At 43.1% G+C, this 27,025-nt stretch overlaps 2 protein-coding genes across 6 annotated transcripts; both read right to left on the bottom strand.

Annotated features, from left to right (window-relative positions):
- Window positions 1-342: 342 nt before the first annotated feature.
- On the bottom strand, window positions 343-17,654 carry yrk (Yes-related kinase). Of its 3 annotated transcripts, none has more exons than XM_026155662.1 (12): window positions 17,034-17,654; window positions 8,826-9,065; window positions 8,547-8,649; window positions 6,945-7,043; window positions 6,701-6,804; window positions 6,417-6,566; window positions 5,324-5,488; window positions 3,795-3,974; window positions 2,997-3,073; window positions 2,751-2,904; window positions 2,459-2,590; window positions 343-1,614 (listed from the first exon to the last, which is right to left on the bottom strand). In XM_026155662.1, exons 1-12 carry the CDS (start codon window positions 17,251-17,253, stop codon window positions 1,406-1,408), a joined length of 1,833 nt encoding a protein of 610 aa, XP_026011447.1. In that variant the 5' UTR covers window positions 17,254-17,654; the 3' UTR covers window positions 343-1,405. The 3 variants fall into 3 exon arrangements, with proteins under 3 accessions (XP_026011447.1, XP_026011445.1, XP_026011446.1); XM_026155660.1 differs by lacking the exon at window positions 17,034-17,654 and adding an exon at window positions 10,341-10,384; XM_026155661.1 differs by lacking the exons at window positions 5,324-5,488; window positions 17,034-17,654 and adding exons at window positions 4,605-4,760; window positions 10,341-10,384.
- Window positions 17,655-17,941: 287 nt separating this feature from the next.
- sesn2 (sestrin 2) lies at window positions 17,942-26,986 on the bottom strand. Of its 3 annotated transcripts, XM_026156268.1 has the most exons (11): window positions 26,153-26,986; window positions 25,220-25,285; window positions 24,413-24,601; window positions 21,404-21,586; window positions 20,360-20,581; window positions 20,048-20,183; window positions 19,854-19,969; window positions 19,641-19,724; window positions 19,042-19,148; window positions 18,805-18,949; window positions 17,942-18,564 (listed from the first exon to the last, which is right to left on the bottom strand). In XM_026156268.1, the coding sequence occupies exons 1-11, from the start codon at window positions 26,486-26,488 to the stop codon at window positions 18,478-18,480; spliced, it is 1,671 nt and encodes a 556-aa protein (XP_026012053.1). In that variant the 5' UTR covers window positions 26,489-26,986; the 3' UTR covers window positions 17,942-18,477. The 3 variants fall into 3 exon arrangements, with proteins under 3 accessions (XP_026012053.1, XP_026012052.1, XP_026012054.1); XM_026156267.1 differs by having other exon boundaries at window positions 19,854-20,183; XM_026156269.1 differs by lacking the exon at window positions 26,153-26,986 and adding an exon at window positions 25,677-25,880 and having other exon boundaries at window positions 19,854-20,183.
- Between the last annotated feature and the right edge of the window lie 39 nt (window positions 26,987-27,025).

Raw genomic sequence — 27,025 nt, 5'->3', positions numbered from 1 at the left:
TGTGTCTTTCACCTGTGATTGTAGACCTTTTACAAAGCAGTTTGTGGAAATAATATAAACTGGTAGGCCCATTTAGTAAAAACGGCGTGTGTTTAAGATCATAATAAAGTGAAAGGAAAATGTCTCAGTGTAGTGTTTGTTTTTAATTTGAATCTAGAAGTTGCCAAATTAATAAAGTTAAATAGTTAAAAGAACTAAATTTGCCTTTCAACTCAATCAGAAGTTTGACAGTAACTCGAAATTTGCTTTTAATCATGTCATTTTACATATGCATATAAAAAAAGACATAGTGTGACGACATGACGGTGTAAGTGTCCAAGCACACACATAATCAGAGACATGTTCGAAAAAAAGATATCTGATCTTTATTACAACGACATGACAGGGGAATCTCATCATGAAGCTTACATTCATTTCAGACACCATCCTTCCACAGTCCTCTGATATATTTTTCCCCTGTTATGGATACCATATTGCCCTGCCCTCCCAAAAGGATGAAAATTGTATACATGTTAACTAGATATAGAAATCTTTGTGATGCACAGATATATCCAAGTTAAATTAAAACAAACAAAAGAGACAATCCATACAAAATTGCCATACAAAATATCAGACAAATAAAGCGCATTCCTGACCATCCCTCAAAGTTTCATAGCACAGTTTTAAAGGTACTTATTTGAAAACAGTCATTTGACCAGTTTAAAGGCACACATTGGCGATAGGGTGGAAAGCAGGAAACAGGCATGACTCTGATATCACTTCAGCAGCTCTTTTTATCAGAAAGAGATAAAAACTGATCTCTGTTCAGTTAACACAGAACCTAGTACACAATGTACATAATCTATTCAGTGACCACATAGGGGCACGAGGTTCATTTTCGACTGCTTTTGGAGACTGTTTAAAGCAATGCGTGATAATCACCTGTTGCACCTGCGGTTCTTTCTCTTACAACATATTTATCTCAGGCGAAAAGTAAAATCTAGCTCCTCTCAAAAAGAGAAATCAAAGGACCTGAACGTATATGGCAGCTGAACAGATCATGTATCCACTCGACTCCCCCCCCCCCCCAACCCCAACACAGCCATCTACATCTTCTTTCAGTTCCTTGTTGTCATGGTTACACAGTGAAGCAACATTACTGCAAGGCCTGACCAGAAGAGCTCCAACTCTTCAACACGCCTAACTGATCTGTCCTGAACAGACTGCAGTGAACAAAGACAGAAGAGGGGAAACTGTCTTTAAACAGTTACAACAAAGTAATAATAATATGAATCTTTTATATGTGTGTGTACGTGTGTGTGTCCTGTATGGTACATGCACGTCAAATACCCTGAGAGCATGAGTATGAGTACTACAGCGTGCCCGTCAGTGTATTGCTGTCACGCCTGCCCTACACGTGTGCCGGTCACAGGTTTTCTCCGGGCTGATACTGTGGCTCTGTGGCGGTGAAGTAATCCTCCAGGAAGGACTGGAGGTACTCAAAGGTATGCCTCTCATCAGGCTCCCGCCTCCAGCACTGCAGCATCAGTTCATGGAGCGAGGTCGGGCAGCCCGGGGCACAAGGCATCCGGTAGCCCCGCTCCACCTGCTCCAGCACTTCACGGTTGTTCATTCCTAAAAAGAGACATAGGCAGAGAGCGGGAATGTTGGCGTTAGAGAGAGAGACAAAAGTGCCAATGGATTCTGAAGAAAATAAAGATCTGACCACTTCCAGTATTGTAATTTATAAATGGTGCATAAACATCTGGAATTCTTTACATAGTAGATGTGAATGGTCTTAAAGTGAAACAGGTCTGTCCATTGGGGGGGTCTGTATATTTTGGAAAACTGTATAAACCCCAGTATTTCAGGACTTTTATAGCCCTCTGAATTTGAACCATGACACATGCCAAAACAATCTTTGTGGGCCCCCGGCAACTTCAGCTTTTTCATCAACGCAAAATTCAGTTTAAAGGCACACTGATGGGCATCCAGTGAGCATTACGGACCTGTTATTTCAATCAGGAATGGTTTTAAATTTTTACGAGTGGAGTCACAGAACTTTATGATCCCCTCACATTAGTGCTCTTCAATTAGTCTCAAATTATTCTTTTTGACAGCCCTCTATAAGAGGTTTGTAATCACAGCCAGACTGGCAGTAATTTTCTGGTTTCTCTTTTTTTCTTTCTTTCTTTTTTTTTTTAAATATAAATGTTTTGTCCGTTTGGTTTTTCCATGTGGTACATACAGTACCAGGGAAGCACATAAGCTGCATGTTAGTTTACACAAGAGGTTAGCAGGTTCTTTAGAGATATTCTTCATTCATCCGCTGCGATTAGGTTTCTTTGAGACTGCTTTTCCAGATGGTTGATAGTGTATAAAAAATTTTAAGAATGTAGATGAAAAATAACCCCTGGGAATTTCACTGTGGATAAGGAAAAACCTGTTGCTGCATGTGAATTAAGAAACAGAGCAGTACCTGGATATGGCACACGTCCCTTAGTGATGAGTTCGGTTAGTAGGATGCCAAAGCTCCAGACATCTGACTTGATAGTAAAGCGTCCATATAGCGCAGCTTCTGGAGCCGTCCACTTGATGGGGAACTTCGCCCCTGAAACCATGGCAACACAGTGGAGATGCATAATCATATAATTAGGATAGGTTGTGTATAAAAATATAGACATGGAGGCAGAAGGAAACTGTTAATCACAGCATTGTGCGAGTGTGGCTCTTTTTCTTAGGCGCACGCAGTTAATGTGACATCGTGCTACCTTGTCTGGCTGTGTACTCGTTGTCCTCGATGAGTCTAGCCAGGCCGAAGTCGGCGATCTTGCACACCAGGTTGTCTCCAACGAGGATGTTGGCTGCTCGCAGGTCACGATGGATGTAGTTCATCCTTTCGATGTACGCCATTCCAGCTGCAATCTGCACACCCACACAGACGACAGGTGCTCAGACCTGTGGTAGATTATAAGCTGTTTTCTTTCTTTTTTCCAGTGTGCCTGACTATAACTCACCTGTGCAGCCATGTCGACCAGCTGAGGCAGCTTCAGACTCTGCCCCTCTCCATCTTTCAAGAAGTCCAGCAAACTTCCTAAATTAAAAAAGTTACAGGTGAGGTACAGGTGGGATCACGACAGACTCTTATACCTGCTGCGGTCCAGAAAAATAAAGAGAATCTGGTTTTGGTAGGGATTCTGCGTTTTGTTTATCGGGGAATCAAGGGGGTGGGGGGGGGGGCCCTTAACTCTGACCTTCCACTTCACACAGTGCCACCTTAAGTCACCATCCCTTCTGCTAATTCATTATTGTGTGGCGTGAAAGCCTTCGCTGGTGACTGCTTAGGTTTTTGTTCTTGGTAGTTTGTTTGATGCCAAGCAAGCAGGATATCTGAAAAATGTCCTTTTGAAAGATGGATGAAAGTTAGAGTGGCAGCCAATTAAAAATAATTATTAGTGCAGGTCTGGAAGTGTGGTCTACTTATTTATTTATTTATTTACTAGAAAGATTTCATTACTAGATAGGGAGTTTCTGAGAACCAGCTTTAATTTCCCAAGAACTACTGCACTTAATTAAAGAAATCTACCCATTGTTATTTGTTTATACGTTTATCCTGGTAATATCTGTATATTATTTTGCTCTGTCGGTGTATTATGATGACAAATTCAGAGGTTTGTCACCTCATTTAGGGAAGTAAAAGCCAGTCCAATTTATGGGGCGTTCAAATGTTCATTGAGGTTTCTACCTGCTGTAAGGGCAGCATTTCATATCTACAGTGTGTCAACCACACGTGGCGGTTTTACTTTTCCTGATACCTTGGCTCATGAACTCAGTGATAATGTAAATGGGCTCCTCAGACACAACGGCGTAGAGCTGCACCAGCTTGTCATGACGGAGTCTCTTCATGATCTGAGCCTCCTCCAAAAAGGCCTCGGGGGACATGGTTCCTGGCTTCAGAGTCTTCACCGCTACCTTGGTGGTGCCGTTCCACATGCCTGGCATACAGAAAAGCGTGTGTTAGCGCACACCTCAGAACCTGGACGAATGCACCTGTCTTTATGTCAGTGTGACACGGGGAAGGGTGCATATACTGTACATCCACTGTACCCAACAAATATGACAACACAAACACCAACACATACAGATGTAGATATCTGCCTGATATAAATATCTGTATGTGTGACAACAGGTACACAACATGCAGGCTATTTTGCATGCATATGACAGAGCATGCATGATGTGTGAGAGAGATGAAGAGGGAGGGAAGGGGGAGGTTCTGGTCTTACGTCAAAACCAGCAGCACTTGAGCTACATGGACAGACACAGAGCTCGGCCGGGCCTCGGGGAGAAACTCTGCACGGCTCAGAAAGCCAAAACGCTGGGATTTGACAGAAATTTCCGTAAGTGTAAATGCAAAAACATCTTTTTGGCAATGCCAGGTAATTCAACTGGAATACACATACTATCTCACATACACTGACATAAATGGCCATCAACAGGGCAGACAATGAGTGCTACCAACAATGTTTGCCACAGGACAGCAGCAGACACTACAAAGGACAATGACAGACAGCTTTCCCTCTGTGCCTCTAGAGGGTGTCAGAGGTTGGCGGCGTCGGTCTCACCCATCCACACGTCCCCAAAGCAGCCCTGCCCCAGCTTCTGTTGCAGGGCCAGCGTGTCCCTCGGTACCTCCCAGGCGTCCCGCCCGAGACCCATGGTGAGCGGGGTGGAGTTGGGACAGGCCTTTGTCAGGTAATAACACAGCCCGTCATTAGAGCCTAAGTAAGGAAGGAAGAGGAGGAGGAGGAGGAGATAGGTGGCAAGAAGGTGGAGATGGGGGGGGGGGTTAAGAATGGATGAAGAAAAGGGGGTGAAGTGGTGGGTGGAAAGATGGAAGGAAGAAGGGTGGGTGGGAGAGGTGACAAAGAGGTGAAGTGAGATGATGAAACATGCACATGCAGTCACAGGGGACGAGGAGAACAACTTTACACACCTGGATGTAAAACACACTTTTTGAAAAAATTTATTAAGTATTTGCCTCAGAAAATGTAAAAACAGGTGCAGACTACATCTGACAATGATGTGTGCGTTCCTACGTCTGTGTGGTCTGATCCTCAGGTGTATTTGTTGAAGATACAGGAAGAGAGCAAGAAACACAGATCACAGGGCTTTACCGTGTTTGCTCCTCACACCAGAAATGTTTACTGATGTTCTTCGAACTCAACAAACGCTTACGTGTTATATGTGACTGCTGCAGTTTTAATGTGTTTTCATTCTGGTGTGCATCTGTTGTTATCTCGCCTCCTCTCACCCACACGCATCCCCTCCCCTTTGGCCCTACCCATCCAGACTTCTCCAAACTGGCCGTTGCCCAGTTTCTTAATCAGCTGGAGAGATTCACGGGGAATCTCCCACATATCCTTGGTCTTCACTGATAAGTCGGCCAGCTTAGGCATGCCCCGCTTACAGCTGCCAATCAAACGGCAGCACAGTCCCGCTGCTCTCTCTGAGAGCGAGAGGGAGAGACAAACAGGCAGGCAAAAAAAAAGGAAACAGGAGGAAAAGAAAACAGCAGGTGCAGAGATAAAGGAAGAACAAGACAGGTTGCTTATGCGCTTATGCAATTGACAACTTAACCGAAAACTAAAGGCGCAAGGAGAAATTCAGCACAACAGACATAAACAGACACTCTGAACAGCAGCAGCATGTGTAGATACAAAAAGGCAAAACAGGGACACTTGAGTTATGCTGATAAAACTGTCAGGTGGCTTCTGATTATCACAAACTGCAAAAAAAAAATTCAGTAGCAGCCACTAGGGGGCAGATTTATACTGACAGAGGAAGTACAGGGTGTGAGCCTTTCTTGTTACACAAACTCTAAATAAAAGGTTAAAAAGTCTGCAGTGATCAGTGGTTAAAGCACTCAGATACATTTAACAAAGTAAATATGATTAACCATGTCTCACAAACACATCATTACAAGTTTCCTAACTGTGAGGCATATCAAAATGTATTTTAAACATAGTACGTCATTTTTATGAAACGCCAAAGTGTAAACTCCATTTTAATGTTGCGGCTGTTGAGGTTTACCTCAGTTTGATAACTTGATAAGGAAGTTGGTAAAACAATCATATTAAAAGCTTAATATCCATCATTAATTTTTATTCAAAACACGAATCTGCAGAGTAAAGCAACGTAAGCCGCAAAAAAATGGAGGCACCACAGTGCTGCACGTGTGCAGTACTTTGGTTACTGCACCTACTTTCTGTGCCACTCAAATGCTCATAATTATGAGCATTTGAGTGGCACAGAACAGAATGAGATTGTAAATGTTGCTGATGCAGGTTTAAAGCCGAAGAGGCAAAAGCAAAAGAATGCTTTCACACTCCGAAGGAAAGGCAGAAAGGAGTGCACATTTCCTGCATTTCTGTTACCTTGGTAGTGCACGACCAACTGCTGCACGGTATCAAACTGTGATCTGGTGGTGATGTAGTAGCCGCCATTATCTAGCTTACGAATCTTGTAATGCTTCACGTGGTCTCCCTTGTTGTCGTCCCAGTCACGGATGGAAAGAGAGTAAGCACCTGCAGAGAGGCGGGAGAAGGGAGAGGATTCAGATCTGTGTGTGTGTGTGAGTGAGTGAGTGAGTGAGTGAGTGAGTGAGTGAGTGAGTGAGTGAGTGAGTGAGTGTGTGTGTGTGTGTGTGTAGCCATCTCACCCTTGGTGGTCTCGCTCTCTCGTATGAGGAAAGTTCCTCTTGGGTTGCCGTGACCCAGCAGCTGTCTCTCCGCATCCTTCCTTCCCATCTTCCCAAAATACCACCTGTCACCACGACAACATCACACAGGTCACCCACAGAAAATGGCAAACCCTCGCTTGATCTCTGCCTTCAGACTACATGTCAATCACACAGCATAATCGCTCGCTTCAAACAGGGCATGTGCTACTGCTTGTGAACTCACTCCTCGGCTTGTATGGAGTCCACTGGAGCTACGTAGTTGGAGGGGATGTAACCCGAGTTGCCGGTGTCCAGAGAGCGAGCTTCCCACCAGTCGCCCTCTCTACAAAAGACACACACGCACATGTAAAATTCATCGTTTGCAAAACACCAGTGCTCAAAGGTTTTCGGTTACTGAGCAATGTCACTGTTTTTGAAAGAAAGATCTGTAGCTTTTATGCAAAATAACATGAAAATAAACAGAAATAAATGGCAGTTAATAAGAAAGCCACTACAGAAACCTTCATTCTAATTATGTTGTGCTGGTGAAAAAACCTATATAACCTCGGTAGCTAAGTGTCTAAAACAGCGACCTTTGTGGGTTCAATTCAGTTGCCATATGTATATATAACCCTTAAAAAACCCTCTCTCAGAGTGCAATGCTGAGAAACAAAGGTGATTCCAAGCAGGAAACACCAAAAATTCAAGTTTTTTATACCCCAGTGTGTACGACTGCCTCTACAAAACACCACAATATGGCTCTTACAGGTACTGTGTAATAATATTGCCAGCCAAGATCATACGAGGCATCGTTTTCTCAAACTAGAGACCCTGACGTACTTTACTTCTTGTTCAGTTATGCGCTGCAGTCTCACATTTCTTTCATTTGTTAACACTCTGGTCAAAGGTAGTTTGCCCTGTTCTTTGAAAGGAAGCAGTGTGTTACACATCATTGATTTTTTTCCTCTTAGATCAACAATACAGAAATGTGTCAGAAAGAAACTTCCCTTTGTGATACTAATCAAACACACGACCGCTGAAGCGGATTAGCTTTTCTAGTTATTTTGGGCTGTGCTAAAAGTACCGAAACAGGCTTTTTAACACAAGCACAAACACTTGAACACAGAAGTGGTGGCGAAGTAGGTTCAAAAACAGATATTAATTTATGAATAGTGACTCTATTAATCATTTATTGTCATTTAAAACATTTTTCATCAATGTTACTTTTGAAAAAAAATGTACGATTCTAAATTACCCCAAACTTTTGAGTTGTAGTGAATGCCTGCTGGGAGCAGCTGTGGTTATGTTTGATGAAGTGAAAAATGCAAATAACCTCTTGAGGGAAGATAAATTAGCCTTTTTTAGCAAACCAAATGATCTTCATGTAACTAAAAGCAAAACTAAAAGCATAGATCGGAAAGAAGATTAGCAGCTTAGGTGTGAACTTAGGTAAAAGAAACCCCAAAAACTCCCGTCTGAATGTAAATCATCATATAAATGGGATTCGGGATTTCTGAGCAGGGCAAAGGGTTTTGTTTTTTTTTCAAGAACAAAAGATTGTCAGCATTGCCAGCAGCAGCTGAGACCTCTGGCAGTTCACGGTGTTAATGGGTGGTATTTAATTGCAGCCTGTGGTATTTAATGTATGCAAACAAAATTAATTACGTCTCAGAAGTCCTTAGTGATTTAATTTAACGCCTTTAACACAGATCACATTAACATTGTTTCATGAGCTCCTGACACAGATTGTCGTGTTTCTTAATGATGGAGATATATTTATGTGGGGTTTTTTCCGCTTTGTTTTTCATTAAAGCAATGTGTAAAAAAAAAAAAAAAGTATACTCACGTGTTGTTAATAATTTGGAATTTTTCTCCTTTTTGGAAAGTGAGGTCGTCCTCAGTGCGGGCGTCATAGTCGTACAGCGCTATAAAGAGAGTTACTCCACCACCTGCACATGTGTTCAAACAAGAAAGAGAATGATTGGACGGTATCGTCAAGGTCTTTTGAATATGTCAGTGCAGACATAGACTGAAAAACAGCAGGAGGGCTAATACGATGTTAATTGTTTAGAGGGACTGTAAATTCATCTTTCTCACAAACAAACACACACAGGCTCAGCTCTACCTGTTATGGCTCCTGACCGCTGGTTGATTTTGGTGTTGGGGAATGCGCTGTTGGACAAGAAGCCCTTGTTGAAGTCCGGGATGGTCTGAGTCGGGTCAGGACAGTATCGGCCCTGATTCAAGGCCACGGAGCTCCCACCTGCGTTGCTAGGAGACAGATCTGCTATGTCTGCTGCTTCTTTGGCAGACTTCTTCTGCTTGCAACAGGCACACCCCATGATAACCAGCACGGAGACGGCGTCTATGAAAGCAACGCAGCAAAGCAGCGTTACAGTAACAAGACACAACTTTTTTTTAATGTGAGAAGTCAAAATCTTCTTTTTTCTTTTCATTATTTTTCATTTCTTTTAAAAAAAATTCTTGCATTCTTGTGAATATGTGCAAGAGAAAAGGTTTGCTAAGGCTAGACCAGAGTTTTTTGCGTTTTGAGGGCAGATGTCCTGGGAAGTGGGCATTGCAGACTCTCGCTGCCTTTAGGAGGACTGGGACCTTAACTGTGGTTTTCATGGCCAAAGTGTTTGATCCCCTCAGAATACTCAACATTTTGCTTTTTTTGTTGTTGGTAAAGTTTGCTAAAGCTTGCCTTCATTAGGATGCTGATTTTTATGGAATAAAAAAAAATTCAGATACAGCAGATTATAAAGCCACCTGAATGAGTGCCGAAACATTTTTATCCCACTGAAAATGCCACATCTAGATGAACAGAATCAACTTTCTTGGATTTGCTTTACATAGATGACTGGGCATGCATCGAGACAGCTTATACTGTTTAAGCAAGCAAACCCAAGAGGTGCGATCCTAAATTTCCCAAATAGTGCCCATAAAAAGCAAAAACTCTACTCGATTTAAAATGTGGCTCATCTCCCCTTCAGAGTCGTCTACTCATGCACCTCTACATGCTCTTACACTCAAAATGCTTGTTCTGACCTCGTTACGATGACGCCATATTAAAAAGGGAAAAACCTGGTGTTATATTTACTGCCTTTGCACTACTTAACACTTTACACTATTTGACTTCATAGCACCATCTTGTTTACGCTGATGCATGCACTGCAGGCAGCGCTAATAACGATGATAACGTTGAAGCTAGCAACGCCATATTGACATATGACGCGTACCACGAGCATCTACTTTCTTGTTGCATTACACGGCTGTCAGTGCATGTCGGGTAGATACGCGCGTCTGTGACGATTTTGCACACAAATCCTGTTTAAACTTTCACCAATCTCTAATACCAGCGATACGTTGAAAAGCCCTCAAAGAGACAGACCACATTTAAGTCCGCCTACATAATTTCCACAATCTTTTTATACAAGCTAAGACTTCAAACACAAATCAGTAGAAAGTGAAACCAACACAAATCAGCATACAGGGGGTTAAAAAAAATATGGAGAACTGTAAAGAGAGAAGTAAAAAATTTTAATATAAAACTTAACTTCCCTGAACAAGGAAGAGGAGGAAGAAAGCGAAAAAGGGGTGGAGGTAGGGCGGGAAGGAGAAGTTAACTTATTCTCACCTGATGTCTTCCTCTGTCAGATCATCTGTCAATCACCATCGCAGCTGGAAAAAAAAAAGAGGGAAAAGGTGAGTGACAAGGGCTGGAATGAGAGAGCGGGGCAAAGGGAGGATGAGTGGCAGAGAAGCGGAAAGGGAAAAGGTGGGGGAGAATGTGAGCGAGAGCCTCGAGAGCGGTAAAGCATGAATAAAGAGATGTGTGAAGGCAGAAGTGAGGAGGCAGAGAGGTTAGAGAAAGAAGAGTCAGAGACAGCTCGAGATAAGGATAGACAGTGAGAGATGTGAGGTTAGCCACTTCCCTTTTTGCTTGTTTCGAGAGAGGGTATTCAGCCATTCTCTCTGGTCAACAGCTGTGAGTGTGAGTGTATGCATGCGCATTAACACGCCTGCTTTCTCTGTTCGAGCATATGATGAAATAAGCCCATAAATGTCAGGATTACAGCAGAGTAACTGACACAAAGTGACCGTCTGTAACAGTGCGAAATGCCTTTGTGTTGATTAGCACGAATGTACGCAACCTTGACTTCCAGTTTCCAGCTAACTGTCAGGCGTTGCCAAAGCAAAAACCATCATAGAAAGGAATGTAAACGTGAAAAATTAGGTTGTTTCCAACATCATTTCTTTAGGAAAACCTAAATGAACCACTCAGCAGTTTATTAGTTTTGCTTAGCTTGGTTCAAAAGTTGGGAAATATGCTTATTCCCTTTTTAGAGAGTAAGCAGAGATTATCGAGAGGTCGTCATTTTTTCCAAATATGAAACCTCTGCCGAATTAAAGAGGTAGCGGAGGTCAATGAACAAAGAACACATTAAATGCCACAAAATAACTAAAAGAAGACAGAAAAACTGTCCCAGATTCAGTTTCCTTTTGGGGTGGCGGCTCAGGACGTAGGACAAGTCACCTCCTAATCAGAGAGGGTTGGTGGTTCCATCCTTGGCTGTTCTAGTCTGCTGGTACTCAACTTTGAGTTTCTCCTGATGTGAATATTAGATAGAAAGCGCGCAGGAAAACGTGCTTGTAAGACTGTGTGTGAGTGAGACGTGTTGTGTGGAGCAGAAAAGTGTTTTGTAGGAACCATTTAATTTACACTGAGCTGGACAGCTTTAGCTTTTGGACTGTATGTCATAAAGCAAACAGTCGGGCTTTTCATGTTCTTGTTTTCTCTTTACAAGTCAACTAGAAGAAAATGGCCACCATCACACATCCTGGTCATAGTTTTTTCTCCCTGTTCTCAATAAAAGCGCACTAATAAGAGAGTTTTATCTTTGTAGTGTCATATAATGCAAAGTCCCTTCAGATGGCAATTTTTTGTTTGTTTTACCCTTCTTGGTTATTATGCGGTGGTCAAAAGATTAAACAGTGGTGCCCAAAGTTGCCTTCAAAAGACTATGAAATAATTCACATCAACTAGTTTTCTCTGAGAGCGGTTGTAGACCTCTTCATTAGTTTCAGCTAGGTGTAGCTATCAGACTGATAACTGTGTACACAATGGCCACGGGATACAAACTGGCAACCTTTGAAGAAAAAAGCTCCAGGCTCCAGCCACCCCACCTACTGAGGAATGTGGGGGAAGTCACACAAAGGGAGAACAATACAAGTTATAGCAGCATCAGCAGCAAAAAAAAGGTGATTTACTTTCATTACAGAAAACACACCAGAGGTCCAAGTGAGCAGCGTCAAGTTTGTCCCAGCAAACCTCTCCATCTTTAAAGCAGCAAAAGCTGTTCTAACCTACATCGAGACGACCGCGCTCAAAGCGAAAGCGCGCAAAGCCTCTATGTGTGCACAATCCTGCACACACACACAAACACTTATTCACTATCAGGCTGGCCATCATGAGAGCTGCAGGAAGTTAGCCCTGTTTGAGTTTCCTGTCCACCCCTGTGATCGCTCCCCCCTTTTCCTGGAAACTGAGGACAGAGTCCACACACACACACACACACACAAACACACACACACACCCAACCCCCACCCCCAGTGCACACACCCAGACTTTCCTCTGTGTTGCTGCTGTTGTCTACTCCATGCCCACACCCCTCCGACAGCAGTCGTTCATTCTTATTCCCTTCACCCTCCCTTCAGCTTCTCCTTTCTTTGTGACAGTCCACAGAAAGTAGAAGTGGCAGAGGATGCAAAAGGACCCTTCTCCCTTTCATCTTTATCTCCATTTCGCCCTCTCCCTCACCTCATCTTCTTCTGCATGTCTAAGACTGACAGATGACCACAGGTTGAACTGATACAGTAACAGATAGGTTTTCACATACTGGAAGTGTTTGCAGGGCGGCTGCAAAACCCATTGTTCTCAACTAGATAATCACTCTCTCATCCGCCATTTTCTCTGCACATAGAATAACATCTGATTATTAACAGGACCGTACATCTTTACACCTTAATTTAAAAAACAAAAACAAAAAAAGAAAACATGCACACACTTGTGGAGGTCACACGGCACAAAGCACAGCCTAGAGTGAGGTGCAAGGCACGCAAGTGTGCTCCTACATACCAGTAAGTGACACAGTCAAGATACAGATTTAAACACAAACCCATATGCGAGTGTATTTCCTCCTCGTTGTTGTTTTTTTTTGTTTTTGCCTTGTGATAACATTCAGGGTTTTGGTTTCAGTCTACCATTAGGTAGATGAAGGTACTAGAGAAGACTATGAGTGTGGGTGTTTGGTGGTATTGGCAATGAGTGGTGAGGTGGGGGTTGCAGAGTCAAACTGATACCCTGCATATATGTCGTGACTTGTGTAAAAAAAAGCAGAGAGTGCGCTAAACACCAGCATGCGTAACGATCCAGCAAACAATCCAGTTCCTCTTTGACACCATAATGAAAAAATGAGACGGCAGACGCAAGAAACAGCTGTAAAATGAACGGCTTGCAGTTTTTACCAGATGTGTGTCAAGATTATTATCAGTAGGTCAGTCATATGTGCAGACACAAAACCTTTCACCTTATGCTCAACAAAATGCCACACTCTGATATCACATAGCACATCACATTTGACCATCCTATAAGTGCACTTTCTTTTTGCATCTTCTTTTTAAAAAACGCAGGTGTCAAAACTAAACATCTGACTGGGTGCTGCATGTCAAAGCGGATTTTTTTAATAGCAGCTGACAAACATACAGAAGACACTATAATAAAACTCTGTGAAAGAGAAGCTACTTCCTCTGGTGGGGAGAAGCGCGGTGTTGGTTTGTGATACGTTTGTCTACAATAGCGGGGCCTTTTACACCATGTGCTAATCACTGATATCTGTTTCAGATATTAAAATCATCGAGTTCTTTTCACTCACTTCATGTGCTACTTCACCCAAACACCCGCATTTCCCCTCTCGATCATTGGAACGGTACAGTTTCGTTACACACGGTTTTCACTTGATTTCATTAAAAAAAAAAAAAAAAAGGTCGACAATAAATTTTTTTAAAAGAAACAACAACAAGAGGAATCCCTGATGACTTTTTAATGCCAGCTCTAACTGCAGTGAGCACTGCTGATTAAATTTCATTCATCTCCATTGTCTCAGACAGAGACAGGAGACATAAATCTTGGAAATAGGACTTCAAAACCTGCGTACCTGCATTTCTGGGTCTTGCTTTTGTTGTTTTAGCTTAAACTAACCTTCAGGTAAACAGAGTGGGAGAAACCAGACTGTAAAAATACTCCTGCATTCGACATTTTACAATGTAAAAGACGTCAATGGCATCTTTTTAGAAATTCTTGCAAATGTATTCAAATTACAGCTTTCAGTCCTCAGGGTAAGTCTCTCCAGGCTCTTCCTGGGAGACCTCTGCAAGCAGAGTGAGCTGCATCCACAAACTGGCATCTTCACCTTTCTCTGCAGCTGTTCAGCGGGTTTAGATCTGAGCTTAGCTCGACCAACCAAGGACAGAGACAGATGCCTGTATTCGCATTCTTTATTGCCACTACTGAGCAGGTATACTCAGCTCTCAACATAATGTGGTGTAATAAATCTTCTGAGTTTCTTATTTTATTTTAAGAGGCCTTGCTTAAATCAAATAAAATGCTCTTACTTGTCCATTATATTCCATTCAGCTTCATGCTAGTCAAAGTCTTTGTGGTTCCACAGACCTGCATGCTACACAAACATACGTGATTATGCCACAAACTAAAGAAAAAGGGGTATTTCCACCAGTTTGTAAGACATACAGATCGTCGCCTTGCTGAAAGGTGTGGCCCAGTCTCATGGTGTTTCTCCACTGACCCCTATGCATTTGGCTACGTTCACTCTTCCCTCAATTCTGTTTCCCTGTTCCTGCCTCTGAAAATAAACCACCGCGCTTCACCGATGGGATGAGATTAGCCATGCTATGAGATTAGCCATGATATGAGCAATGCATGGTATTTGCCAGATATGGTGGTTGGAGTTCTTTCCCAAAAGTTACTTTTGCTTTTTTTTTTCTCTCTGCCTTTTTTTCTCAGACTACTGAATTTTCTTTGTCTACGTGACAGACGAGTAAAAGCAAAGATGCGTAGGCATCTAAAAATACATGCAGCAAAATAAATACCAAATGTGACAGACTGCAAGCTCCTTTGACGACTGAGCACTCTGTAAACTTTATGTGCAAAATGTCTCCTCTTCGAGATTAAGTTAAGAATGTTAATCTGAGAATCAGTGGATATAATGTAGTCAAACTGCAAGCACCTGAAAAAACTAAGTCACACTTCATTGAGTACGGTCACCTTTACTTTTGATAAATGGAGATCTGCTGTGTGTTCACTCGGAACAATTAAAGGAAGCAAATAAAACCACATTCATTGCATTCTTACAGAATCACAATAACATCACCCTCCACCACCATCGTCACTCTCACAAACATCTAAAATCTGAAGGACACACCCTTTCCTGAACAGTGGACTGTAGATAAGCTGCTCCCAGCGGGAAAACTCACTGTAGCAACACACACACACACACACATACATGCACACGGTGTTTCGTATTCTTACACCAATTCTGCACCAATCTTAGACTGCCTCCACCCTTCTTCTCCCTCATCTCTCTTTCTTTACCTTCCTTGCACTTCACCTTTCTCTCTCTCTCTCTCTCTCTCCCCCCACTGACTCTCTCACCCATGGGCAGGAAACTCCACAGGATGCAGAGTGTGAGTGGGGCAGGAATGATAGGACAATGGGAAACAAGCTGTCACTGAACCCTCACACATACACACACAATAGCACACACACACTCTTAAACACAGGGAGACAGAGCTGGAAGGCAGCAGTGGAAAAGTAAGGTGCCTCGGTTATCGGGATGTCCTGTTTCCACATGATGTCATCATATCCTCCAGATACAGAGGCCCCGAGCTGGCTCGGCTGGAGGCATATATGAGCGTTTGCGTGCACTGAGGCTGAACACTTTCAGCCTGCTTCTTAAGAAATAGAGCATCACTGTCTGGTCCTTTGGGTTCATCATGAAGACTCTCCCTCGGATGACGGCATGGATGAAAACGTACAGAAACTTGTCAACTCGACCACACCGCCGCAGGGGTGCAGGGGTGTGTGACTATCAGGCTGCAGGCCTCATCTTGTATGAGTATTCACCTGTCACGGCCCTTCTCCGGTCCTTAAGAAAGCTGTGCGATGTGACTATGTCTTTTTCTAAACTTCTCACTAAAAAGCGCATCCACGCCCCTTTCCTTCCTGCCTTGCTCCAAGGCTAAAGACAGGAACTGACCTGGTAAAGAAACAGGAAGTGATGAAGTCCAGCCTTGGACAGCCTAATCCTGTTTCTCCCTGTCCAGCCCCTAAAAGATTTCTGGCCAACTCCCTTGCGGATATTTCAACGTTTTAATTTGTAATCTGTTACCTATCTGTAGCTTCCCGATCAGTGATTGGGGTGGAAAAAAAAGGCATATACCTCCAACAATGAGGCTATGATAAAGCCACAGAAACCTCTTATACCTTTTCCTCAAGGTGGTTTCCTGTAGGCATGTGGCCAATTAGTCACATTTAGTGAAGGAATGTTTAACAGTCTCTTCTGGGTTTAGGCCTAAATGATTAACCCTATCCAGGCACGTTTTACCATAAATCCAGAGCCTGTATGATTTATTAAGCCGTTATTAAAGAAAAAGAAGAAGCTAAAAGGGCAATAACTAAGGTCTTATACTGGAAATGATCCATTTGAGAGGACCAATTTCTCTGGTAAATTCCGCTGTTGCAAAAAAAGAAAGAAAAATTGCACTATTAGCAAGTCTGATTTCTAAATATCACCCTCTGTGACATCTGTCTATCATGAAGAGTGGAAGTAAGCTACTGGTAAACCCACACTTGATTAACTTCTCATAGCAAGTAGACAAACTTCCTTTTATTTCAAACAGATACCGACGTTTCTCAATTTTCACCAGAAGCTCAAAATCAACGACAGCGCCCTGTGGCATTAGAAAAGTGGAAAATATTCTACTTATTTAGGCATTCAGCTCGCATCCTTTTAAGTCGTTACAGCTGAACTTTGTCTCGAGTCAAGCGAATTTACTCACATATAGGGCTGAAGTTTAAATAGGACGCACAGCCCACCTGTTGAATGACCCCATAATTTGGTAGTAAAGCACCTGTTTGGTTTATTTATTTTCATTTTTTTGTTCGCTTTTTGTTTTTTTAGTCTCAAACACAGTAAGCCAGATGTGTTACACCGCTCTGATATTTACTTTGGAACAGAGAGCAGAAACTTACCTGACAAAAAGAAATCACTCCGGACAATCCTCGAGTCGGGACGCTCGGGGACGGAGGTGGGTGAAGCGAGAGCGCTGTCCGTGGGAGACTCGAAGGGGACACACGGGAGTGAAAGAGCCGCGCGCTGCTGCTGCCTGAGAGCGAGAGGATGAGGCAAGCGCGCGCCTCGGCCGGAAGGCTCGGAATGAACTTCACGCGCACAGCGAGGTCCACCCCACATAGGAAGAGAGTGCGTGCAGCGGACAGTTCAACAGTGTCGTTACGCTTAACAGAAACGATACATAGGAGCGTGTTCTCGGTAACTATGGCGTCAGACTGAGCTTACGGTCACGAGCTCAGCTTGGTTAAAACGTTAAAGGAATGCGCGCGCAATTGAGCTCACGATAAAGCAAACCGATAAGAAAGTTTTAAGATTTTTGTTTTGTAATCTCGAAAGAATGCGATAAAAAAAAAAAGAGATTATAAAACGCTCCGGTTCTTCAACAGTGTATCCTACACACAGCTGGGGGAGTGTTTGCAGTCTCTTCGTGCGGACGATGCTCAGATGAGGTGGTGCGCTACACGTTTAGCCAACTCGTGTGAACGACAGGAAGACTGAATAAGATGTGTGACATCCGCGTGCAAGAAGGCAGAAGTGCAGCAGATGCTTTTGGGAGTGTGGCGGCTCACTGTGCCGGCACCTTTCTGTCTGTGATCTGCATATTTCAACAGAAATCGGACAGATGTTATTGGCACATCGTTATAATTAGAGTTGCACAAGAAAAACTTACCTTCAAAAAGTTTTTTTAAGCCTTTGTCGCCATCTTGCGGTTTGTTAATGTAACTTAATTAGCCCAAACTGCCCATATCCATTATAAGAAGGAAAGACTTAAAAAAAAAAAAAAAAAAAAACCCCACACACAACACTGTTGATTTTGATAACAAAGTAACTTTTATTGTATATAGAAATACAAGCTGTTTGTCTCATCTCAGCCTCAGTGTGCAACAGACAGAGAGGACTGAGTCATCAGTAGTACTGGTGTGATCAATGGCGTTTGTCTGACAAGCAAACATTCAGCAATGAAAACAATCTGAATCACCACACTGATTTTGATATGCCAGACCCAATTGCACCACTGCACCTGGCGTCTGTGTGACAAGAATGTGTGCAAGACAGCACCACTTGAGGTTCAAGTGTGAAATTAAAACCTAATGATAGACTTCAGTGCAAAAAAGAAGAAAAGGAACAAAATAAAGACAAAAAAATGGTAACGCAATTTAAATACATGACATTCCAGGCGCAAAGCAGCATCAAAACATTAACACTGAAACATACGATATGAATGAGCAAACATTCACTGTAGTGTATGTGTATGTGTGTGTGTGTGTGTACAAGGATTGGACTGTGGTGTAAATCACAGCTGGCTCAGCATCTGCAAAAATGTGTGCAAGTGAAGCGAGGCTGTCATCTCATGTAGTGTGTAATAGCTCGTAAGATGTAGAGAAGTGCCGCCTGTAGCCGGGCTTCCATCACTATTAGGTTGGCATGAACCTGCACCCAAAAAAAGAAGAAAAAAAAATAAGAAAAGAAACATGTCATTTCCTTCAGTTCACAAGGTGACACGCTGTAACACTTCCTTCTCTGATGACATTTAAAAAAGGAAGGACGCACTAAAATGCCAAATGATACATTAGTTGATTCTGAGGGTACCAAAGAGAGATGACGTGTTAAAATGTCAAATGATACGTGACAGAGGAGGCCAGGTTAAGTGCCTGTTTGAACTTGTCATACCTTTTCAGAGTGTCTGAAGTGTCTCCAGAAGGAGTGGTAAATGCGTGCTGTGGTCTGCTCGGGGTGACAGGCCATGGTTTTTACAAACACCTTCAGAGAGCGTTCCAGCAACACGTTCACACTGCCGTAGTCGTAATCATCGTATCTGGACTTGCGAAGTGACATAAATGTTAATGCTACAGTAGAGAAATGTTAAAGGTGGCTGAACTTTTGCATGGGTGGCACCTTTACACCCACCGTATTCCATAAAGACAGTGGATGTAGTTCCACAGAGCTTTTCTTAGAGTGTGAGTATCCACGCCTTCATGCATGGCCATCCTGTGGTAGGTCAAGTTGCACACAATCTGCAAATTCACATTAGTGTTTGCTCAGTTCACTTTTTTATAACTTTATAGAAGATCACCTCCTGTAGACCATTATACAGAATACAGATTTAAACACTTCCAAAAGTGGCTTCACTTTTCAGACCTCCATCCTTTATATACAGTCTAACCAAACCAGGTGATGCTTGTAAAATTCACAAAAGAAAAATGAGCTGGGATTGGTGTCAGTCATTTGTTTATTTACCGAATGATCTGGAATAAGTGCAAATAAAAAGATTTCTGTGTATTTGCAGTCTACTCTAAGCCAGGAAAACCCTTTTCTACAATACACATGTATTCACCACCCACTTCTTTTTCCTGACACTAAGCAGTTTTATTTCAAGTGTATAAACAAACAAGGAGGTCAACAGTATCTCCTCCCATTCTTAGTCTCAGCTAGGTGAAGTAGTGTAACATGCACTTCAAGAGATAGACCTTTCACATCACCCACACAGCAGCCTTTGGTGATGGTACCTGAAAGTTTTCATCCAATAGCTGGCCCATGTCTGGCAGGAGCCTGTTAAGCAGAGAGAATCCATGGTCCTCCCATGAATAGTCCTACACATGAGACACAACCATTAACAACGTTACCATCTACAACACAAGGCACAAAAAAATCAAGGAGTGTTGCTCACTATAATAAGTTTGACATAGATTTTAAAAAAGGAAAAATATGCCTTAAACTACCTGTGCTCGCATGGTGGGTGGTGCCTGCTCTCCTCTGGGAGCAAAGTCCTCATATCTGAATTCTGGTTCCTCCACAAGACGCAACACCAGGTCAGGTGGAGCGCCCCTCACCACCGCTAAACCAACAACAGAGAGGAAGTGGTGAGTCAACAGGTGACTGAGAGTGATGCAGGGGTAAGCAGTCAGATCTGTACCCGTAGGTATGCTTTCGCTCCTCTCCCTTTCAAAGCGAGTAACCATCTCCTCCTGTGTGCACTCCTCCTCCTGCTGCTGCTGCAGCTCCACCATCCTCTTCATCAGCACCTCCACCTCCACGGCTCCATCAGCCAGCTGGAGAAGATCAGATAAATGAAGTCGGCGCTTTGTTGTTTCAGTGTGTGTTCGCAGTTTTCTTTCCTAAGTGAGTGGGTATCTTTTGGCTGTTACTAAACTTTAAATCAACTACCTCCACCCTCCTGTCATTTTAAGCCTGTTAGGCCTGAGATCAGAACATCTGTTTGACTCACCTCGTGCCTGCCGTCCTCGTGAGCGGGGCTGTGTGCGGGGCTGTGAGGACTGTGAGAAAGTGATGGAGGCTGAAAGGTGTAGCCCCCAATGTGGTCAGGTTCTGGGTTTAAACCACAGCCCCAAACAAACGAGCACAACGAGTGAGCGTGCGCCATGAGCACCACGGCGTGTATCAGTTCAGCCAGTGACCAGCGAGGCTCTGCTCCGGGGCACACCAGTTCCTGCAGGACAGATAGGCAGATGTTGGGCTCATGCAGTTTCAGATTGTGTGTTTGCTGGAAATTAATGCCAGGCTGTGGACCAGTTTGCTGGGGGTGTTACCGGTTTGGCATTTGTTGGTGGTTTGATTTGCCTGTCTGCACTAAAGATAAGCCGCATTATCTAATTTAGCAATTTCCCTTAACTGCAATTTTAGACGGTAGAAAATTCTACTGGAAGCACTTTGATACACTTAAACTTTAAGAAGATATCAGTGTTATGTTTGATCCTGTTAGATGGTTCTCAAGTTAATCTTTTAAAAGCAGTTGCAGATAGACTTTTGTGCATGCCAACAATGTGGTACCTTGTACAGAGAAACAACACACAAAGAAGGCTTCATTTAGGGTTTGCTCAAACTAGTCACCCAGTGCTTGTCTGACTCAGGTGATCAGCGTGCACAGTTAAGCACACTCAAGTGCTATCTCCGTTGAGATACACATCTGGGGATCTGGGGTGACTGTGACAAAGAAGGCAAACCGCCCCCCCCCCAAAAAAAAAAGATATCACACTAATATTGTCATTGTCAATTCTTTTGACTATGATAATGAAAATCAGACATTTCACTCTCACAGTCCTAGGTATCAGATTTAAAGAGGCGGAACTACACCTGTCTGTGCTGATGCAAAATGATACAGTCTGTTACTCTTTATATGGAAGACAATTGGGTGTTTACCACACAGGAAATAGCGGCTGAGTCACTGAGGGAGTGAGTTTGGATTCAAGTCAGAAATTAGAGTTGGAGTAAGACACAGGGAGTGAGTGGGCGAGCGGGAGATGTGTCTGACCTGGATGTGCTGCTGCGTAATGAGCCAGGGTCTGTGTGCCAGCAGCTTGTTGAGTGTTTGCAGGCTGCGGAGTTTGGCGGGAGCGTGCTCCAGGCCGCTTAGCCAGCTCTCCTCCCCTCCGGCCTCCAAGTAGCCTGCGCTGTGCTGCTGCACCAGGTATGAGCAGTGGTGCCGAGCTGCAGCCTGCCAGACGCAAAGAACGGTCCAAGTTAACAGCGGGGAAGAGAAACTCTAACCCTGACCACTGAAAACAACGCTTCACACATTCTCTGTTCACATATCTGTGTGCAACAAATCCATAATGCAGAGAAAGTGTCAGAGGTTAAAACAACACAGCTGAACTTGCACAGGTGGGTGCAGTGAGTGGTATTTCTAAAGTGTTACGGGCTGTTAATGTGAAGCAATACTGAAGACACATAGATCGCATTAGCAGAAAGGCACTAACAGTCTTTGGATGTCTTACTGTTTTGCTATGAAACAATTTCTGAATGTCCCTGAAGGTTTCATTGCCATTACTGTTCAGTGACCATTACCAAAACGCGTGTTATTTGCCAACTGAATGCAGATGTTTAAGCATTAAGAATGCAACCTTCTAAATACTCTATTATACAAATATATGATCACATCTCAAATTTGAGTTCAGTCAGTATAGCAAAAATCTGTATAAACATTTTTCAAATTGAAAAAACATAAGTCCAAGGCACAGCATCATAATATTACAGTATTAACATCTAACTGAAGCTACATTCCCAGGTTATACTACAAAATGTCTTAACATTAATTCTAAGATATAAAGAGAACTGTGAATTTTGGGGACTTGAGATGCATATTCTGCCTCTGCAGCTTTTTCAAAAAGTCCCTGATAGTGGTGACGTCTCTCCCAGTGCTCCAGTTTTGTGACATCTACCTATATCTTGTAAAGAATCCCTCAGCTTGCACTGCTACCAGGATGAAAGCTTTCAAAGTACGGACTGGAGGACAATGGACCAGAGTTCTGTTTTGCCCTCCAGGCAGCTGTGTCCCAGTAGCTCTGACATCAGGTGAAAACTACAAATAAGTTTTATTAAAAAAGAAAGTTTCAGACTAATCTTAAAAGAAGAGAGGGGGTCTGTCTCCAGGATCCAAACTGGGAGCTGGTGTTAGGGAAGAGCCCCATATCTTTATTCTACTTTTAGAATTTCTAAAAGTAGAACTAGGAGTCACAAGTAAGCCCGTAGTCTGGCAGAACAGTGCTCTGTTGAGATAACATGACACCAGAAGGGCTTCAAATATGATGGAGTTCGATTAATCCAGATTTTATGGTGAGGAGAAGAAGTTTAAATTCAGTTCTGGAGTTAACATGGAGCCAGTTAGAAGCGAATATGAGAAAACCATATTCACAACACTCTGATCATAGGCAAGACAAGCATCGAAAATACGTAAATACATAACAATGAAAAACACTGGAAAATACTGGCAACAGCTGGTGCTACCCCTCAGTGTCCTAGCAGACACACCTATGGTATCAATTTCAAAATCCTATGTCGCCTTATTCTCAAGTTGTTAAGTCATTCACAAGATTTTCAGAAAACCTGACCTCTCACCTTGAGGTCAAAGTCACTGAGAGCCGAACTCCTCAGAGATTGTTAATAGAAGCACGTATGGTATCAACTTCAAAATCCTTGGGGTCTTCCTTCTCAAGTTTTCACATTCACAAGACTTTCAGGAAACCTGAGCTCCGACCTTGACCTCGAGGTCACAGATTCAAACTCTTCAGAGATGTTTAGACACACCTATGGTATCAATTTGAAACTCCTTCGTAGCTTCGTTCTTAATGTTTACAATCTTGGGTGTCCACATAGCTGCCCGTTCAGTGGGGTGACGACAATACCCCATCAGCCTTTTATGACTGAGGGGTGAAAAGCAAAAAAAGCAGGAATTATGTGATAATCCACTGTAATCTGGTATTTTGACTTAGTTAACGTTCTCATTTGTTTTTCTTTTCCCTACACATTACTACGTGTCACGACAAGAAGCCATGAAGCAGGAATTCTGGAAAGTCAAACATGTGGTGGTTTAGAACTGTTTAGAACGCCTGCAGCATTTAATAACAATGTCAGTATTTAGCACCAGTTTATTGCTGTAGCAGGAGGAAGCAATACAGTTTTTATTGCTGTGTTTATATTTCATTCTATCCCTACTGAAAACGGACCATTAACATCAGTGCTTGCAATTGTAATCCTCTAAGTGAGACTTCTAAGGTCCCGGAGAGAAGACAGAGGACAACAAAGGACCTGAGCCTTCTACCTGCACACACAGTCATTGCCGTCAGACAACACATAAGTGTGTTTCCATAGCATTCACACTCAAATGCTCAGAACTCGTACCAAACATCACACATCAAGTCCACCAATATTACCCACTGCTCTAACTAGTAAATCAGGCCAATTAAAGGTTCTGGTGTTTACGCACACACACACACACACACACACACACACACACACACACACACCACACACACACACCACACACACACACACCACACACACACACACACACACACACACACACACACACACACACACACACACACACACACACACAACTCTACTCTACTCTACTCTAAGATTTTGTTTGAACAGTAGAAAAGATTAAATGGAGACCAAAGAACTATAATCATTTTGTATCAATGACAAAACGATTTAACCTCAAGTGTCAGAACTACTACGATGGAAAAAATCTAAAATAACAATCTCGTCTGTTTGAGAGTGAGAATTTACTTTGATGTTCACAATTGTTAATTCTTTATTTGGTTCATCGTGCATGCACATGGCTGCAGTACACACTACATATGATTTCTTTTTAAGGAACTACATATACTATTTCACATTTCTCCTACAAAAGACCTTAAAGGAGGCTGAATAGTGTTTTACAAACAGTCCAAATTATGATGAAACCCCGTTCGAAGCAATTTGTCAGCTTTCTGCTGAAAAGTAATTAAAGTTGGAGGCTAAAAAACATTTTTCTTACCATGACAGCAATGTAGTGTCTCCAGTGACGGGGCAAGGGGCCGTCCATCTCCAACAAAGCATGCTGGGTCTTTAGGAAGCAGCAGAGGTAGGCTGGGTGCATCGCCATGACCATAGAGATGTGATCCACACGCCCCAGCGAAAGAAAAGACTCAATCAGGACATCCTGGTTTGGCCCTCCTTTTAAAATCTAAAGAGGAAAAAAAACAAAACATAACTGAATCCTGAGTAAACTTAATTAAGGTTTCTTCTTCTTTATGAAAAAGAAAAGAAAAAGAAATCTGAATGAGTCACATTATGAGCTAAGACATTATCAGCCACTAGCTTTGGCAACTCAGCTCGGGTGTTGCATCTGTTGAATGCAACAGGCAGTGTAGTATTGCAGCAGAATAAATAGCATCATTTCAATGAGCAAGTCTGTTAGGTCATTACGTATGTTCGTTTCTAAAACGGAAAATAATTTAAAAATAAACTTACATAAAAAACCCTGTGGGAAAAAAATGTAGGTCAATGGAGATTCAAATATATTTTTAAGTTTAGAACATTTCAATTATATTTATATGAAAAGCTTAAGTTCAAAGTAACAGCTGTTAGTTCATTATGTTAGCAACCTGAAACAAGCCCTGTAAAAATCACAGGATTAGACATGAAGGCCAGCTGTGTGCCACTCTGACATCAACCTGAGGGGGAAAAAAAACAATCTGACATCTAGACAGGGTGCAAGTCTGACACACAAACAATGGAAATAGCAAAAACATACTTGTAGTAATCCGGAAACTCATTCTTTTTTATTAAGTTGCATACACACCTCTTTTGCAGGGATAAAGGCACTTGGACCTGAGGCCAGAGCCCGAGGTACCTGGACTCCTTGCTCCTGGCAACAAAAGAAGACACAAACAACACGTAATTATCATTCAGTTTGTACTTGATTATTGCTCTGGTTTATCAAAATTTCAGTCAAGATTCCAATCAACCCTAAAGGATTCATCTTGTCTACGGAAATCAACCTCAAACGCAGCTCATTTCTGTGACTGACACGCGAAAAATACCTTTTCAGACTTTTTCCATGCACAAAAAAGTTTACCATTGTAAATATTCACATTTATCCAAATCGCTGATATGCTTATATGAAATATGTTCAGCTTAACAACGCCTCAGCCTCCTTTAGCTTGCCTAGACCTTCTTTGAACCGTAACAGGACACCCGTTTCGTAACTAGCACGCTTCAAACTTCCACGTTTAACCAAAACACGCGTTAAAACTCACTGACATCGGAAGCTCGGACGCTAAACGTTGCCCTGTTTGTTATTTTCAGCACAAACACAAATGAAAGGCGTCTAAAGCAGCCTGCCTTTTTAATTTCTAGAAGCTACACTGGGCCGTGTCTGCTGGTGGTGTGTTTTTCAGGCAGCGGGAGGGGGCGTGTCCGGCCCGGTTGTTTGTGCACACCGCTTCAGAGTCTTGCATCACCTACAGTCTGATGAAACCAGCAGCAGTCCGGTAGCAATAAAAATCACCATCAGCTGATGAGAGAGGTGAACCTACCCTTACCTAACCTTATAACGTCATCATGCAAAGCAAAAGCAGTCCTCCTGAGAGTACCTAAAAGTCCTTTAATGGTACAAAAGGTGCCCGAGCGCTATTGGAGTAAGATTTTTTTTCCCCCCCTATCTGTCAGTTAATGCGGCCTGCAAACCTCACAGAAGAAGGGGAAGTCTGTCGGTGAATTGTGCATGCATTACCTGTGCGGTCCGCAGGAGCTCGACGGCTCTCTCCCGTACTTCCTGCAGCGGACACGACCTGGACAGCCGGAGCAGATGCAGAAGAGTTTGTTTACGCAGTCGCTCCGAGCCGTGCCGCTCCAGGTCTAAACACTGGAGAACCCCTTGGCTTAACTCCTCCAGAGCCGCTCTCCGCTCCCCGTCATCCCTGCTGCACAATCGCGCTAAGCTCTTCGAAGTCGGTCCAGCATCAGATTCAGACTCGGACCGGTGGCCACACGAACGCCGAGCGGCGGGCACTCCTCCCGGCTTGCTGCCTCCATTAGCCTGGCAGGTAGCCGCGGGATTACTGGCCATGTCCCGGAGCACCTTTGTAGAGTTGAGCTGCCTGTCGTTACCGAGCAGCAGTTAGCCTAAAGTATTAATTTAACGCTAACCCTTAACGTTAGCTGAAAACATGTATTCTTCTTCACTGACACAACCTCGAGGTATCTGCCGCCGGTCTTCTTATTTTTACTGCGCAATCGTCTGCTTCGCAAATTATTAACACCGACGAACCACCTTCAGAGAGCGCCACCTTTTTTTTCCCACCCGGCTTCCTGACCGTGAACGCCGGCGGCGGTTAGCTCGCTACGCTAGCAGATGCTGCAGACTCTTTCAGCCGCAGCTATGACGATTTCCGGTAATGAAAACAACGCGAGCCGCTGATTTATATTTGGACTGGGCATCGTGGACATAATGCCGAGTTAAACTTAAAACTATCTTGCGTAAGGCACCGGGAATAATGTAGAGTTTTCACACGCTCCTTCCGCTCAGATCTTGGCGAGCTTCCCCCGTGCAACGTCATCGTGACGTATGCGCAACTTTCCTGTGATAAACAGCAGGCGGCTGTTG

This window comes from Astatotilapia calliptera, chromosome 22, assembly GCF_900246225.1.
Source record: "Astatotilapia calliptera chromosome 22, fAstCal1.2, whole genome shotgun sequence".
In the NCBI taxonomy this organism is placed as follows: Eukaryota; Metazoa; Chordata; class Actinopteri; order Cichliformes; family Cichlidae; genus Astatotilapia; species Astatotilapia calliptera.
The sequence above is the reverse complement of the archived record's forward strand: the minus strand, read 5'-3'. Positions and strand labels throughout refer to the sequence as shown.